This window comes from Larimichthys crocea, chromosome XXIII (assembly GCF_000972845.2).
Source record: "Larimichthys crocea isolate SSNF chromosome XXIII, L_crocea_2.0, whole genome shotgun sequence".
NCBI lineage: Eukaryota > Metazoa > Chordata > Actinopteri > Sciaenidae > Larimichthys > Larimichthys crocea.
Window position 1 is genome coordinate 5,353,615 of NC_040033.1, and position 17,796 is coordinate 5,371,410.

At 42.4% G+C, this 17,796-nt stretch overlaps 2 protein-coding genes across 2 annotated transcripts in view; both read left to right on the forward strand.

Moving 5' to 3' along the window:
- Nucleotides 1–131: 131 nt before the first annotated feature.
- Nucleotides 132–10,852, forward strand: LOC104933965 (coiled-coil domain-containing protein 106-like). The gene is made up of 6 exons (XM_010749517.3): nt 132–340; nt 4,309–4,526; nt 4,719–4,931; nt 5,019–5,225; nt 6,007–7,145; nt 10,667–10,852. Exons 2-5 carry the CDS (start codon nt 4,319–4,321, stop codon nt 6,384–6,386), a joined length of 1,008 nt encoding a protein of 335 aa, XP_010747819.1. The 5' UTR covers nt 132–340; nt 4,309–4,318; the 3' UTR covers nt 6,387–7,145; nt 10,667–10,852.
- The window catches only part of myo3a (myosin IIIA), a 62,454-nt gene continuing 55,134 nt past the window's right edge, over nt 10,477–17,796 (forward strand). Inside the window, exon 1 of the mRNA XM_027274367.1 lies at nt 10,477–10,726. The gene's annotated coding sequence lies outside the window, so the exon portion shown is untranslated. The remainder of the gene's footprint in view (nt 10,727–17,796) is intronic.

Below are 17,796 nucleotides of genomic sequence, written 5' to 3' on the forward strand. Positions count from 1 at the left end.
AAATTTACAACATTACACTTTGAAACTGGGGACACTAAATTGCAAAAATGTCTATTTCTACACAGCGTTGCTTTAATTGAGGATTGAGGCCATGAGGCCCTTTAACACAGATATGTAAAGTCGGACTCTCCGCCGCGCCCCTGAACGCAGCGTAATGTCCTAGCTGCGCTCCCTGGCACCGCCCCGCTCTCTGACATGCATGTTGTAGTCTCGCATTTCTTCACTGTTTATATTTTCTTTGAATAAACGGGCTTCCTCACGGAGTGACACCTGAGCGCACGGCGGCACAAACACAAGCAGCATCTCCGGCACCAGGCGCAGCCGCTGGACCCTCCTGAAGGTACGTTGTTCTGCGCGTCTCACCGGCTTTGTTGCTCCTTTTTCTCCCTTTTTGCTGGTAATTACAGTCATTAGCATCCATCTTGGTAGGAGCTAATTAAAACCACTGCAGGGAGAAATGGTTGTCCCTTTTTTTTGCATATGAAACATCACATCTTTGTTTATTATAAGAGCTTTAAAACTTGTCATTTCACCTATTAAAACACTGATATATTCCTGCATTCATCTGCATAATAAATCAATATGGATAAAGATAATAGGCCTGCTGACTTTATCATTGCAATATGGATAAAGATAATAGGCCTGCTGACTTTATCATTGTGTCATGGCACTTTATTAGTGTTTCTATCTCATGTGCAAACATTAAAACGTCATATTTCCTTCCAGGCTGCGGTAGTTTCTCCCCCGTGAGAGTAATTCGCATGTTAACACGTTGTGTCAGGTGATGAAGCCAGATTAATCACTGCAGCACTCGCTCCATACTTGCAGCTTGCACATGTTAAAGAGCCCATCATCATCATCACCACCATCTCCATGGAAACATGGAGTAAAACAGTGATGTCCACTTCCTGCAACAGAAACAAGTTTTGAGCTTTTAATCTGTTTACGGGCACCCAGGCACCTGAATGCACCACTCCTCATCCACACAGCTTTAAAATGGGGCTGCAAAAATCACATGCATAACTCATTATCATCATTAATATGTCATGCATCCTATCACTTAACGTCAAGACATGATAAAATCAATGAGTTCATCAGTTAAAGGGCCGCTCCACCAATTGGATAAATGACCCTGATGATGTCATGAGTGCCCGGCTCGAGACTCAGAAGTTTAAACAGTGCCCTGCGTTACAAACTGGACATTTCGGGTTTTAAAGAAGCGGGACAGTCTCTGTAATTAAAGATTCCTTAGGGTTGCATTATGGGAAATGTAGTAACCAGTGCTTTTGGAAGCTTAAGAGACTAAAAGTCAGGATATCTCGACATCTGCCGCTCTGAGTTTGTCCCAAACATCAACAGAAACCATCAGATTTTCTTTCTCACGTCATTGTAAACCGCCTAAACGTGTCTGGCCCTTCTCCTCACAGTGGTGTCCATTGGTGTTTTTGGTTTTAGTGCAGCATTGTCCTCTGTGGTAAAGGACTTATTAACAAAGACCTTTGGATCATGCAGCAACATGAAGATGTTTGCATGTCAACAATCGACGTATGAAGTAACTGTGATTTAACTAATCACATGAACTCATCGTGACGTGGTCGTTCATCATGACACATTGTGCCTTAAAGTTTGTTTTGTAGCCTGATTCTAAAGTTTCCTTTCTCATAATCTGCCACTGATTCTCAGAGTTTCTCATATTTACACAGCAGAACTTCAAAGTCTTATTAATTACAGGGTGCATTTAGTGACACGTTGTATCTTCTGGTATTTGATCGCACGCTGGAGTCCACCTGCAGAAACAGCTGCTTGTTTCATGTGAATTATCCTGTGAGCATCTTAGAGACATTTACATCTCACAGTCGAGGAGACGATCAATCAACATCTCCTCTGCTGAAGTACAAGACCAAAACATTTCCTTCTGAAGTCTGCTTCTAAAATCAAATCAGGACATAAGCACACAAAGTACGGTCCCCTGCTCATTCTTAATTAATGCTTAACTAATGCATGATTTATCACGCTCTAATGAATGTATTAATGGGTCATATATCATTAACTCATGTGGATTAATAAATGATTAGGTCGCTATCAGTTTTTGTCTCCGTTATTAAGGTGAAAGCACTGTAAGCTGCAGTGATAAACTCACGTGACGTGACCGCAGCAAATATTGTTTATCAATTATTAATCTGCAACGTTTACAGTGAACACAGTAAATGAAGATCATAGACAGATGTGCTGCATATAAATGATGTTATAATGACGAATACACCTCAGTCCTCGTGTTGATTAGTGTATTTAGATATGCATTCATTAGCTGCTGTTAATTCACACGTGCATAAATTGATGCTTATTTCTGTGCGTTAATGTAGCTTACTTAAATCTTCATCTAGATCATTTTACTGAATTAAGAATCGTCGGTTTCATTTGTCTTTTTCTGTTTTATAATGATGAGAGAAATATCATCAAATGGAAACCTGCTCGAACTCAAACTCTTTCCGGAGTCACAGCAGAGAGATAAAACAGGTTGAAACCCGCTTTCAAGTTTCATAAAGGAAAACACAACACAGATAAATGTTGTAATGAAAGATGAATTGATAAATTTGTTACCACAGCTGGCAAGCATGCCAAAGTAAAGAGCAGAAAACTGACAGTTAGTGAGATAAATGATGTTTTGACTGGCCTTTAATCATAAAAATGGGCATGGAAAATAAGACTTTGATATGTTAAGTTATTGTTATAAATGTTCTAATGTTAATGTTAATAGTAATAATTTTTTAAACTTTTTTTTTTAGCATTTTTCCTCAAATTTGCTGAAGCACCACTTCAAAAAATTGTGTCCTCCCCCATAATGTTAAGATGTCACAAATACTGACAGCTGTGATAAACCAAAGAAGTCTGCATGAATTCAGTATATATATATTTTTTTTATAAACTTTTTTTATTAAATTTTCAAGAAATACAAAAACAAACAAAACAAAACAAACATACATTTAAAAAAAAGGGAAAAAAAGCAAATAAATAATATCTAACATCTAACATCCACTTGGCTCACATACCAACTCAGACTCAAATTTGTACAGGCACGACATTCTGTAGTCATCCCATAACAATCAGATAAGGACAAACGATAAAGTGTACACTGCCATGCCTGCATAATACATTCACATGTTCATGCTTGGAGAGAGGTGCATATAAACAACCAAGCAAAAAAAAAAAATAATAATAATAATAATAATTAAATGATATGTCATTAGCCATGCAGAGCAGCTTCAGTTATGATACAAACCCTCTTGCAAAAATGGAATTCAGTATATTAAACCAGTCACTGTCCACGTGATCATTCGTATGATGGTCAGCAGAACATCGAGCAGGACGACGTCTTGTCTTAAAGTATCAGCTGTATGTGGCTGTACGCCTCGCGCTTGCTGCGTTTTGACTTTGTTTATACGTCATGTTAATAACTTGATGGGTCACTGCACGATGAATATTCATACCGAGCGATGCCGTCATTAGTTTAATATCCAGCGACAGCAGTTCATGTAACATGATGCATTAAATCAACATCGCAGCAGTTCGAGCGTTAAATAGGTCCCTGCATGAGCATTACTCATGCATTAACGTACGTTGAGTCATGCTTTAGTTTTACATTATGTATGTCTCTATCATAGATTCAATGTCTCAGAGCTACAGCTCCATGTTTAATATCTCTTCGTGATGAGACACAGATCTCATAATGACGAGATGAAGAGCTTGTCGCTATATATGATAACTACCGTCATGATTTCAAGATGTTTCCACATGTTCCATGTGTGGCTCCATGAGAGTTCACTGGGTTAGATGTTTGCCTGTAACTTTACCAATGAGTCATTTTTGTTTGATTTTACATTAAACAAATATCTCCTCCTTAAACGTCAACCTCAACAAAGTGATTCGATATCAACCAACTTGTTGGCAAAGGAGGCGTTATTGATTCATTGACTTCAAGTTAATTAATGCCAAAACTTTTTGGATTTGAGGATGTAATATGCTCAGCTCCAAACAAGTTTATGAGACACCACAATTTAGAGAAAAAGACCAGAAACCAGAAGAACAACATAGATTACAAATAATACTGAACAAATAAACCATCATGATGTTTTTCCAAGCTTTAGAAACAGTGGAGTCAGTATTCATTGAAAAACAGTTCAGGTTTTGGACTCTAGAGAAAACAAATCTTACAATGAAATACTAGGAATGTACGTCTTTTTCAGTATGTATGAGCCTCTCTGTCAGTTTGTATTTACATGATCCGTAAAGCTTCTGGTCCTGTCCCAGGTTTGAAGCGATGTCGTCCGTGTGGCAGCAGGAGCCGTCAGGTTATTCCCCCTGCGTAGAGATCGACTCCAGCTCGGTGAGGTGCAAAGACAGGCTCGCCTCTCCGGCCTGGCTGAAGCAGGAGCAAGACGAACTCCGCATCATAAAGTGGGAGAACTTTCAAACAGGAGCGTCAGCCGATGCCGTTCAGGACAACACGCCCAGCAGCGCCATGTCGGGTAAGAGTACTTTGATACAGTACCTGCTGCTTCACTGGCATCATCTTAAAGGTTATTCATTTATTTTCTTATTTATTGATTCGGTAATTAGTCTTTCAGTTGAACCAAAAATATAATATCTGCCCAGCCAACACATCATAATAAGTTGGCCGAACTACAGCATCATGTTTGGGCTGCTTCGTCTTCCTCTAGCCGCCTCACATGTGGAAAGCCTCCCCCCGAGGGTGCTGCTGACCATCACCAAGCTGCAGTGCATGCTGGAGAGCAAACAGGAGCGCATCGCTGCTCTGGAGAGGCAGGTGGAGGACCTGATGCAGGACCGCAAGTTCCTGAGGAGCCAGATCGAAAACCTGACGAGTAACCGCTCCATGCCAACGTTTGCGTCACCAAGTCCAATGGCGGAAGGTTTGTGTCTGAAGCGACTTGACTTGACTTGATTATGTTTACGCTAATCGGACACTCTGACTCATGTCACTGTTTTATCACACACAGCTCCGAAACCAAGCAAAGCACAGCACTCAGAAAACAAATCCCGGAAGAGAGAACGAGCTTCTTGTACCTCCTCTGACAGCAGCGACAGCGGCTCCGAAGCGTCAGACTCTTCAGAAGTTTCGGCGGCGTCGAGTGAACACAGAAGGAAGAAACATCATAAAGACAAGAAAAAATCAAGGAAAGGGAAAGACTACAGTAGGAAGAGAGGTAATAATCACACCAGTATCTTATTAAGTTTATTGAAGCAGCTGGAACTGAGCAAGAAGAAGGTTCTGGGTTTGAACCCCCCTTCAGGCTGGGACCTGTCCAAGGTTTCGAAACTTTATTGATCCCATTCGTTTGGAGCAGCTTTACACAGACAGACACATACAAACATACAGATAAATGATACAAGAGAGCTAAATGTGTAAAAGGCCAATAAATAAATGATAAATAAACTACAAAAGGAACCCAACAGTGACAATCAATTAAGAACAAGACTGCAGAGGGAATGATCGATCTAGAGTATCGTTGGTTTTACAAGGAGGTAAGACGTAACGCCGCCTTGATGGCAACAGAGAAAACTGACTTGCAAGTACATCATGTGTCCAGAAGAAGCCAAAATACTTGTTTTAGATGTTTTATGGAGGATTTGTTGGTTACAAAAGGAGTCAAGATCCCTTTGATACAGATAAAGGAAAAGATCAGGAGACTTTCAGTAAAAGATTGATAAAAGCGACAAAGAAGATGAATTCTCTGTTGTCCTCGTTTCACAACAGCCTCAGTGTTCACACCGAAATAGTCCCCAAATACTCGTATGATGTGACAATTTCCACAGTTTCATGATGTATGATGCATCCTCAATTGGCTGTTCTTAATGCAAAGTAAGTCCAAAAAAGTTCTGATCACACCAAGAAACAAAATCAGTCCGAGCATGCCCAATGTCATGGAAATGACTTCCTTTTCCTCATGCTGTGTTTGTAACATGACGTCTCACTCCTTCCTCCAGCCACCGGTGTCCAGTATGTCATCCACCGCTACAAACAAGTCCTGTCGGCGTTCATCAAGAAGAAAAGCATGAGCGAAGCCTTCCGCCACCTCGGGATCGACCGGAACACCATCGCCAACACGGCGTCGATCGCCGAGCTCCACCTGGCCGGCAAAGACATGGTCCCTTTGGTGGGCATGTTTCGCCAAGGAGAAGAGACTCTGGTCAGCTACGCACATAGATGCACCTTGGTCATTGACACCGACGCTGAACTGTCCAGGAAAATAGACCAGATGAAGGCGAGTGGCGAGCTGCTGCCCATCTCAGGGAAAAGGCCACGGGTGTTGCATTCTCACCTGCCGCAGCTGGGGGGCACTGCAGAGAGCATTTTGATAGGTTGATGATGAGGAGTGAGACATAACGCCTTCACTAAATTATATTATTGTTTGTTTTCTTGAATCTGACGGCTGGATTTAAAATGTTTTATGTAGCATTTTTTGCATTTTCTAAGTTGATTTATGCGTCAAAGGGGACAAAAATGTTCATTAATTTCAGTATATTCTGTTCAAACACATTAAGTGTGTGTGTTTTGTACCTTATAACCATAAAATGTGTCCACAGTTGCTTTCACTAATGGATTTTTTAAAAGTATTCAAGAGCAGAAGTGTGTGTAGTGTTAGGAACACCCACAAGATGGCAGTGCACACATGTTAGATTTATGTTTACTCTTGTCATTTACTCCAAAATGGTGGACAGTCAATTTTCCATTTTCCAGCTCCTGGTTTCTGTCTCTGTGTAACTTCATGCTCATTTTTTTTGACGCTGTAACTGAACTGAGTGATTTTAAAAACCGATGCAAAAGTGTGTTAATGTTCCCGAGCTGCCAAACAAATGAAAACACGTGTTTTGTTCGTGCAGAGATTTCACTGCGTTGTGTTGCCTTTGTCATCACACAGAGAGCTGAATATGTAACCCTGCAGACAGGGAGTCCAAATTGGGTTGTTAAACATCAGCATCGGCACCGAATCATGTCATCTGTATCAGGATTAAACGTGTCCCTGCTCTTTTCAGAGGCATATTTTCACTCTTGACCAGAGGAATGGGCAGCATCAGTTGTGTAGACAGATGGGGAAAGCTCGGTAAGACATCCTTGGGCGATGGTAAGTGTCAGTGCAAAGTGTTTCCATTGCCTTCCCTGCTGTTTGCTTTTCACACGGAGTGACAAATTACTCGTGCAAAGCCATTACAGGGGGCTGCACCCAGGCTGTTTATCTTTGCATGGGACTCTGTCACTGTCACTCCTCATTCGCACGCCAACTATCTGCTTATCTCTCTTCTCTCTCACATCCCAATCTATCCGTCCCCTCCCCCCAATAACCTCCCGTCCTCTCCTGTTATGAACTCATTCAGTCGGCTCTCATTACCTATCACCTCTCCTCCATCTTCTTCTTCATCCTTTACTTTTTCTGCCTGTCTCAACGACAACAAAGGAAAGCTTCTGGAGGCCTCGGACGGTGCAGGAACATTTTATGTCAGCAGAGGCGACTGACCCAAAGTTCCTCTCAGCCTGTTCACAGCCAGAGGGGACAGGTGCATGCTGGTCTGCTCAGCGGCGTGAGGTGGAGAGTGGGTGTATCTCATCTCGTCCCACCTCCCGGGGCATGCAAATGTCACTTCTGCTCCCCTTGTTGCCGGCATGAGGCGTGCAGGCAAGACACACTGATGTTCTCGACGTATCTGACTATTTCATTTTTCCTCTCGTTGGTCAGCACGTATCCTAAAAAATAAAAAGGCAGCACCTGCTAATTTTTCAGAGTGGCAGCTGTGAATTTGGTGCTAATGACTCGGGCTGATGGAGCTCAGAGCTGAGGATGGAGATAGGATGTAGGACTAATCGAGCCTGAAGCATTCGCTCCTCCTCCCACTCCCCGGCCTTTTGACTCATGGTGTGGGGACAGCTGGGACTCCATTTTGTGTCTTTCCTGGTTGCAGGTGCCACGTCATTGCGGGGGCTCCAAGTGCCTGATGGGTACAAAATCAACCCCCACCTCCTCCTCCTACACCTCCTCCACCTCCTCTTCCTCATCCGGCTTTGATCCTGACCTTGACAAAAAGAGCATCTGGACGTTCTCACCAATCAGCCTCTTAATGGTGCACGTAAAATGTGTTTGAACTGATGGGCTGAGGTTACGTTCTGTTGTTACACTGGCAAGCACGTGCCAGACCTGCTGAGTAATAAATGCCAGACATGTTATATAAAAGATTACAAGGCTTGTAACGGAGCAAAAGAGTGCAGACTTGAGCAACTCATTTTAAACTCTCTGAGAAAAATAGTTCTTTACAGAGTTTAATGTCACCTTTTCACAATTATTGAGATATTGAAGATATTTAGTAACCAGTTGTGTTGGGATTATTGTTTATAAAGCAGATTTTTAACAGTGCGCCACAATATTTAGCATTCAAGAGGAGTACTCTGGAAAATAGATGTTTTTTAATGTTTTTAAAGTCATGCCATGTTAATATATTTTTAATTTATGACTGTTATATTTATCAGTTTCTATTTAAGGACAAGTTCAGTACAGTGTTGTTTTGAGGAAACAGTTTGACATTTTGGGAAATGTCACGAGCATGGTTGGTCCTTTTTTATACTTTCTTTGTGCAGATGAAATAAACCAGTTATAATGTGCTCATGAATGTGGTTAAGAGGCACTGCTAGGTGGATTTTCTTACCTTTAGACAGAGCCAGGCTATAGATAAGCTGGGAAAGTAACAAAATCAGGATAAAATATCAGATTTAAAGGTTGTAGGTGGATTTTCTAGCCGTTTCCGTCTGTCTCCACTCTTTGTGCTAAGCTATGCTTATTGGCTGCAACATATTTAACATACAGACATGGGACTTGTGTCAATCTCCTCATCAAAAAAAGCAAGAAAGCAAATGTTTGTTTGCCAAAATGTTACTTTAATAACTTTGTTTTGATCCAAGTCGCTCCTGATATTTCAGATGTACGTCTGCAGGGTGCATCAAGCTTCACCTGAGCAACAATGACGCAGTCATAAGAGGAGGACTTGACGACATAGCAGTCATCAGGGTTGGACGCCTGCACATGAAACGAGACAAACAAACTGATTCGAATTCCTAAAAAATGAGCGGCCGGCCGGTCTGAGTGTGCGTCTGAGGCTCTTCACCTTTCATTTCGCCCTTGGTCTTCCCGCCTAATGAAATCTTAAAATAACCTGGCTCGCTGCTGGAAAGAAGTGGGTCAGAGCACCAATGCGAAGCCAATTCAATACAAAAGCATCAAGTAGTGCATTATGGGTATTTCCCCCTGTGGTAGAATTGAGGCGGGGGCTGGAGTGGGTGACTATTCTTGTCCCTGTGTGTTTTTCCTGCAGTAGCATCAGATGGCTGGTGGAGCAGTCGACAACAGTTCCTCAGCTTCGTTTCCTGGAAGTGAAAACAAACCTGGACGTTTTTGTGTCAACCCCCCCACCCCCCGACCCGCCCGTGCTCATTTACAACAGCACTGGACCACAGCGGGGCAAGCACGGCACCGAGCTGCTCGCGGTGACAGGCACTAGAGGACAGTGTTGTACACCCAGCTCGCTCTTGTCATGTTCTATTGTTTGTGGCCAGACACCCCTCGACGCACAGTTTGTCCTTCTGCAGCTGATTAGATTTGGTCTGATGCTTAACAGTAATAAGATTCCACTACAATGCAGGGTAGAGTCTCATTATAGTCGTGCATCTTAAGCACGGGTAAGAAAACATCGACACGTGCTTAAACAAACCTTCTCGACATGTTTGCCGTGTCAGTTTTTCTCTTTTAAACCCTTCAAGCTGTCCACACTGAGAGATAAATCCAGCCAATGATATAATAGACATTAATGAGACTTCTCTGGGCAATTATAAAATAGAGGAAAGAGGGGAAAAAAAAAAAAGAGGCAAAGATGCTAATCTGAAATCACAGCACCGCTCTACAATGACAGCCTTTTCTGCCAGCGCCGCTCGATCAACAAGTCTTGAGGTATTGCTGCTGCTCTCTCCATCTGGCTGCCACTGATAAGAACTTACTGGGGGCTGCTGGATAATAGTCTCGCAAGCTTTAAAGCAGGAGGAGGACGAGGAGGAGGGTGGGGATTGAGGGGCATTAATGTATTCTGGGGGGGGGGTCCAGCAAACAGGACCCTATAAACCAAACCTCATCTCACCCCTCTCTTGGGGAGGGGTGGGCAAAGACAGCCCCTTCGATATGTATCCAGTGGGGGTGGATGGAGGATGCTGCTGCCACGTTCATGATTCGCCTGGAGCGTGATTTCATTCCCGGAGAAACAAGATGGCTGCACTCATCCGCAACATACAAGGTACATCCATGAGCTCGCGCCGGCACGACGCCGTGCGGCCGACGCTGATGCATTTCACCTGCACGGCCTCGTGTCTGTGCACTGAGGGAAATATGTAAAGCTGCTATGACCTCTATTTTCAGGGTCAAAGGCACTGACTGTTTTTTGGTTTGTAACCCCCAAGGTGTCCTCTGACTGACAGCGGGGTGCCTCAGGGGAAATGAAAGAGCAAAAAGATGATGAATGGTTGTGTTGAAAAAGTTCTTTCTAACATCTGACCGCACTGTGTATTGTGCACAGTCATCCATGTGTGAACATTTTCTCCCCTTTCCTTCCCCAGAAACCGGCAAACTCATGTGACATCTACGTCCACCGTTTGGACACAGAGGAGATGACGATGGTATGTGACGTAGAAGAATACGCAAGATGACAGCATGAAATGAAGGAACCCCGACCCCACCCTCAAATCCTGTTGGTTATTCGTCGGGTGACGCAGGATGAACCAGACATCTTTGGCACAAAGAGAAAAAAAAACATTTGAAGGAGGGCTGGTGCAGGCAGACACACATTATGTTTCAGAATATTTGCTGATAGGCAGCCGGGATGATTTGGATTTTGTCCGTCATGCTTCAGAGTGGCCAAACACCCGAGTAAATCCGAGCGGGCACCATCTCGGCGGTGGGGTTTTTTCAGTCGGATGACTCTGTTGCGGGGTTAATGATAGGAAAAAGTGAAAGTATGAAAAAAAAGGGAGGAAAGTGGAGATGTGAAATGACCAAAATGCCACTGTCCATTAACCGCAGATCAGAGCTGTCATATAATCTGAAAACAGAGATAGATGTGATGCTTTGACTGTCTGCCATGATAATAGTCTTGTATTGCCCACTAGAAAGATATGTTTGGAATATGATGGTGATTACACGCTACACAAAAATGATCTGATAGCCCACGTCTCTTTATTTTATTTTATTTTGAAAGGAGGGCTTCTGTCGTATTCGCTGGGGTTTTCTGTGTACCCTCTTCAGTTTGACCTCTATTATGATAACAGATGTTAATTACACAGTGGCGGCTTTCCCGATGAATTCGTCTGTTGTTTCCACGCATTTGCACGTCCCATCCCTTTTTGCGGGAACATGCATCGAGATTTCGTGCACATTCTCGACCCAAAATGCAAAGAAACCTGAAGCCCGCAGCCAGATGGATTCAGTGTTATCGGTGTGTTCAAGATGTTTGCTCTGCAAAAATAAGCTGAGGGAGAGAAAAACTCAAAGTACAACTCAAGCTGAAACATGCAAACTTTATTTACAGAAAATCCAACAAAAAGTCTAAATCTGCCAGCGTCAAAACACCACAGAAAAATATCGCTAACTGCAGCAGGGTTAGTCTAATTTCTGGAATGGAACTTAAATTACACAAAATAAGAATCGTGGCAAACAAATCTGTTGAAATGTCAAAAAATGTCTGTAGATTTTATAGTGAAAAAACGCCAAACAATGACAGTAAAAGACCGTAAACTCTAAATAGGGTTTCTATAACAGTGAAACATCATAAATATATAAATAAATAGCTACAAATAAATCTTTTTCTGGAGAAAATACATTACTCCACTGTTAAAATACTTTTGCACCATGTTTATAACGGTAATATGCCGTAATTTTTATATTTATACCAACCAAAACTGTAATTTCTGCCTTTATTTAATGTAAAAACTGACATGTTCTCACCGTTAAATGTACTAACCACCTCATCCATGGATGAGAGTTATTTCTTAAAAAGACAAGACCTTAACCTGACATACGTGGCCTGTTTCCAATCATCACATATGAAAAAAATGACTGAATGAATGATTGTATTAAGCGGTGGTGGATATGTTGTTTATCCAGCTGTTTTAATCCCTCGGGGAACTCAACAAATTCAGTTCTGTTTGGACACTGACAGCTTAAATAAGTCAAGTAAACCTTGGCTAGGATGCAAAGACGAACACACACACAGATGTACTTTATGAATACTGAAGAACAATAAAGTGCATTTTCATCTCCACTGGGGAAAAGTACAAACTCTGTTTTGATGATGAATCACTGTTGGGACTAGTCAGCATCGTGCCGTGAACTCTGCTGATTGTATTTATGTGGGCAGGAATCATCAACAGCACTTTGCTGTTCACATTGTAGTTTCTGTGTTTCGTGCAACTTTGTTATTTGTTCAGGAGGATTTTGTTGGCTCAATGTCGGTCGGTCCAGACTGAAATTATTTTAAAATTATTAGAAAAACCATTAGATGGATTGCCATGGTCAGACGTTCATGGTTCCCAGATGTAATGATTTTGAGGTTGACGTTTGTAGTCGTAAGTTAAGCAGAGCAGCAGGGGGAGCTGTGAACGAATGTCTTATGTTAAGATCTGTAATTAAATGAGAATTCAATGTTTGCAAATCACAGGCTGCTATGAATACATCACGTCATTCACGCAACTCACATCACACACCCTGCAACCAATTCATTAACAGCGCATGCAAGCCGAGACTCATGAGCTGTTCCTCTGTTTCCACAGTCAGATGAGCCGTGTGTCCAGCTTCTTGAACAAATTTATGCAAACATTTTTGTTTTTTGATTTCTCCGCGTGGTCTTAAACAAGCTGCAAACAAGCTGAAACGTTTTGTCCTTTGCACAAATGAGAGAAAAGTTAAATATGGATCAGAATACAAATGATAGACTTTCCAAACGCTGATATAAACATTGCATGCATGCACGTGGTTGCACCAATGATATCCTAATGATCTTTCTATCAACTGCACAAGCCCAGTACTCATTGAAGTGGCTCATGATATGCTATATACCACAGCTGGGGAAGTCACGGCCCAGTGATTAGCCACAATGGCAGCCAGTCATTGACGGCAGCCACGAGCTTGTCAGGCATTCACACCACGTAACTACGGCCACAATAGCCTCATCAGTAGCCTTATTCAATCAGTCTTCACAGACAGGCTCGACTCGGGTTAGCCATCCAGCCGATCTGCATCACAGTGGAATCAACAATCAGAGCGTCCCCTCCTTAAATCTCCTTCAAGTGATCTCTGATTTCGCTTGATTGTGCCCGACACTGTGCCATTATTCCACTCGGTACTGATCGAGTATGACCGCGTGATTAGGACAGGAGGGTGAAGGGACAATGGCGTGCGGTTTTATTGTTTGTATGGATTGTTTCAGCAGCAGTGTACAAAACAGGCGGTCAAAGAAAGGTGTTTGAGTCAAGGACTTTGAGTTATAACAATCAGCCCATATATGTCAGTCTGAATACATGAGAAATACTCGATATTTACACGCTTCAAGATGTGGTAAGGAAATAAAAATTCGACCTCAGTGAAGTCATTCAAGCTTGAATTGACCTTGTGATGTCAGTGCAGGACACTGCAGGGTGCTTGGTGGGGCGTTGATGATGTCAGAAGCGATACAATGCTGATATTGATTCCCACATGTACACACACACACACACACACACACACACACACACACACACACACAGTGTGTTAATCAATACCCTTATCAATCAATCAATCAATCCTCATGAGCTTGTCCTTCGAACCAGTGAGTTACCACGCAGCATCACTGCAGTTTGATTTTTACACACGTTTTAAAGTGACTGTGTTCAGCCCGAGGCGCTGCAGGAAGCTGCTAATCCAATCAGAGTTTTCATTTTCAGGAGATTTATCTGTGTTTATCTGTGCAGTGTGAAAGTCAACGTCAGTTTCAACTAAGAAAAATTGATTCTTGAATTAATCTTTGTAGCATTTTGTACAGATATTGATCAAACTGCAGATGGTTTAACACTGTGAAACACTGTTTTAAAGCCAAGCGGCAACCTCCGTGGCTGTGCAGAAGTGTCAAAAACTGCAGTTACTCAAACGTCCACTTGAGTCTGGCTCCAGAAGTGAGTCAGTCTCCAGTCTCCAAGTCCCCATGTTCAAATGTCCAATGATCCACGTCTTGCCCATTTTTAGATGAGCCAGGAGTCGGAAGAGGCAGGACTGCCTAGATGGCGACAGCCGGAACCACCAAATTCGGTTAACGTCATGCATACGTTGTCCACTCTTTATACTGTCAGTGAATATAACCCAAGTTTGGTTTTGCTTCCATGTAATGTGAGAGAAAAAAAAAATTACTTATTTTATGACATAACACAGATATTCAACGAGAGTCAGAGTTCAATGAGTGGGCTAGAAGAGACAAAGCTGAGTGACTTGCTTGTCGTTCCAGTGCCACTTAGTTTTCAACAACATAATCGTTGGCAACCCCGTAACACCGCTCTGAATCCGAACACATTTCATACACTACCTGTCAGCAGAGTGTGTCTGAAAACATGTCTGAAAACGGCTACTTTAATTTCAGGTAAGACACTTTGTTCATTCAATCTTTCGAATGCTAATTTGATATTTAAGTATACAACTTAGTTATTGTGTTTAATGTCTTCGAGTTGCTATGGATATGTATAAGAGCATTTGATTTTTTTTCTGGTTGATTGACTTATAGATGAAGACATGCAGCTGTGATGGATGCAAAATGGAAATCAGCTTTTGTGCTTCTGAGCATGTGTCTGTTTGTCTTTAAGGGACCAAAGGTTGGTTATTGTTTAACAACGAATCACTAAAATTATTTCTTTATTTCTGTTGTATGCAAATTTTCCAGCCACAGACTCACTTAATACTCTTAATTTTATTAAAATATTATTAATCTTCATGACATGCATAAACAGAAAAGGCTGAACTAAATCAAAGTACAGTTCCTTACAGTATATGAGAAGGATTATTACGAGATGAGAGATCTCAGCGGTGGGTGCAGTGTCAGTCGGAGAGGATGATTCTTCACGGTGTTAAGACTAGAGGCTGATCGGTGGGTTGAGAAGCTGAGAGTGCAGCAGAGCAGTATGTAGGTTACCTGTCAGGAAATTAAGCCTATTAACTGGTTATGTAACACGTCACACATTTGGCACGTGGCTTCCAAATTTTCATATGTAGCATTAAGCAAAGAGAGGCAGACTTCTGTAAAGGCTGTCGACTCACTAAGAAGCACAACCCTGATGTTGAATTTTTATCCATTTTCTGTTTGGAAAGAAATTTTTCAGCCATCCGTTTTTCATAATGGATGAGTGAGGATGGACGGGCAAGGTACACCCTGGACAGGTCGGAGACAAACAACCATTCACGTTCATATTTAATTAAGAGTCACCAATTAACCCGTGCGAGGAAACTGAAGAACCTGGAGAACCCACGGAAGAACAAGCAAACTCCACAGGACCAACATTTTCATCCTTAAAGCCACTAATAACACGATATGCGGGTGTGACATTGGTAAAAACACGAAACCAACGGCTGCTCACCATAAAAGATGTCAAAAAAGGACTAATAATTTTGACAATTATGAGCTAGTTTAACAGCCATCTTCCATCATTTGTAATTTTCTGTCCTAGGCAGAAGGCACAGAGGTGTGTCTGGCCTGCACACTGAGCTGGACCTTTGCCTGCTCTAATCATACGGCTATTATGGCCATCAGTGCGTCGCCATCCTTGGTCTTGGTTCAGCTTCCAGGAGCCATTTGTAAAGCAGCAGAGCAGGAAATGAGGTTGGTTTGCTGCAGACCCGCACGCCTGGAGGATGTGCTTGAGGGAGCAAAGTCGACACGTTGATCATGAAGGGTTCCTCCCAGATGGAGAGCGAGGGGTGGGAGGTTCATAAGAGGTGGAGGTGAAGGTGGAAACAGAGCTGTGATTCGCAGTGTGGTTGTAACAGACAGAGACATCATGGGCCTCCAGATTTATTATTGGAGAAAACAAGGGGCCTTAAAGCTGACGTATTGATGAGGTTTTATGGCACGGTCAACGAGCTGGACCTATTGTAGGTCACCATCTTCTCAGCTATCTCTAGAGAGTTCTTGTTGGGTGTCTTCTTGTAATTTTCCATCCATTTTCTTCTGATTATCGGCGCTGTAGATGTCCCTTTCCCCAGCAACGCATTCCAGCTCTTCCTGGGATATCCCAAGGAGTTCCCAGGTTAGAAAACCCTCAGTGGGTTCTGGGTCTCCTTCCAGTTGGACATGGCTGGAACACCTCCAAAGGAAGGTGCCCAGGAGGAGTCCCAATCAGATACCCCAACCACCTCAGCTGGCTCCTTTCAACACGAAGGAGCAGCGACTCTTCTCCGAGCTCCCTCCGTATGTCCGAACTCCTAACCTGATTTCTAAGGCTGAACCCGGCCAAATGATATATGTCTTTTGTCCCCATGTCTGTCGCTATCTTGACTTTTTTTTACAACCTTTGCCCTAACAGATTTTATGTTTATTAGCATCAATTGAGAGTATAACTGCCGTACGTCAACAGCAACCTTCTTATGTTCGTAAATCTGAAGAACTTTGAGACAGTGCACGGGTAAAAGGCAAAAAACACAGCAGTAAACAGCAAGAGCGTCTGTATGTTTGTTATTCTGAGATGATAATTGAGCAGCTGCCATCAATATTTCAGCTATGTGAGGCCTCCATAGGACTTCTACCTGCTATTACACGCTTTCTTGCAAATTGGGGTCATGTTCCACTGTACAGAAACAACAAAGACCTGAGAGCTGACTATTACTAGGTAATTAAGCAGACTTTCTTGTGACAGGATTGGTTTTCAGGAGAAGGGGCTGCAGTTTCTTGCTTGCTTAAACACTGACAGTATAAAGAATGGATGCCGTATAATGTCACCCTCAAAATCTGTTTCTCTGGCCGTGGCCATGTTGATAGTCCTGTCTCTTGGACGTGGATCATCGGCGTACCTGAGGCGGGCTGAATGACGTCTGGGTGCTCCAACAAGCCACCTGCAAACACACCAATCCAATATGCTAAAAACTAAACTGTAGTTTGGACTAAAATACTTATAGCAAAGGGTCACATCAACCATCAGGTGCACCGATCTACTCGTTTTTTTTGTTGATTTGTTAAAAAACAAAGATTGTTTAGTGAGAGTTTCTCTCTCTCTGATGGATACACGCCTTTGAGTGTTTAGGGGGAAACAATCACCGTGCCATCTGTTTGTCTCTGTATGATAAATTAACAGCTTCACCGCGTGAGCAATTCGTTTCTGACAGTTTGAGCACAATCAGTAATTTGCGGGGAAAGTCGTAGCTGCATGAAATCTCACAAAAGACATTATTGAAGGGTGTAACTGGGGAACGTTTCTTTGTAAATACATATTTGAAATGTAAAGAAATTACAGGATGGCAAGACTAATAAATGCTAGTGGTTTGTAGTGCTGAAACCCTGATTGGCCTTTATGATACAACATTTTTGTGTTTTATATGGTGGGATAATTTGCCGAACTTTCAAGGAGGACATCAGTTTTGTTGTTACAAATGTTACTAAAAAGTATTTAGCGAGCATTTGGCTTGGTTACAGCAATAATGGTGGTTTAGTTTATCAACAGCTGTCTAAACCATGACAAAAAGT

Excerpts from the sequence above, each read along its gene's own strand:
- LOC104933965 (XM_010749517.3), top strand. The coding sequence starts at position 4,319 with ATGTCGTCCGTGTGGCAGCAGGAGCCGTCAGGTTATTCCCCCTGCGTA. Across the intron at positions 4,932-5,018 it reads ACCAAGTCCAATGGCGGAAG|CTCCGAAACCAAGCAAAGCA; the intron begins GTTTGTGTCTGA and ends TATCACACACAG. Across the intron at positions 5,226-6,006 it reads AGACTACAGTAGGAAGAGAG|CCACCGGTGTCCAGTATGTC; the intron begins GTAATAATCACA and ends TCCTTCCTCCAG.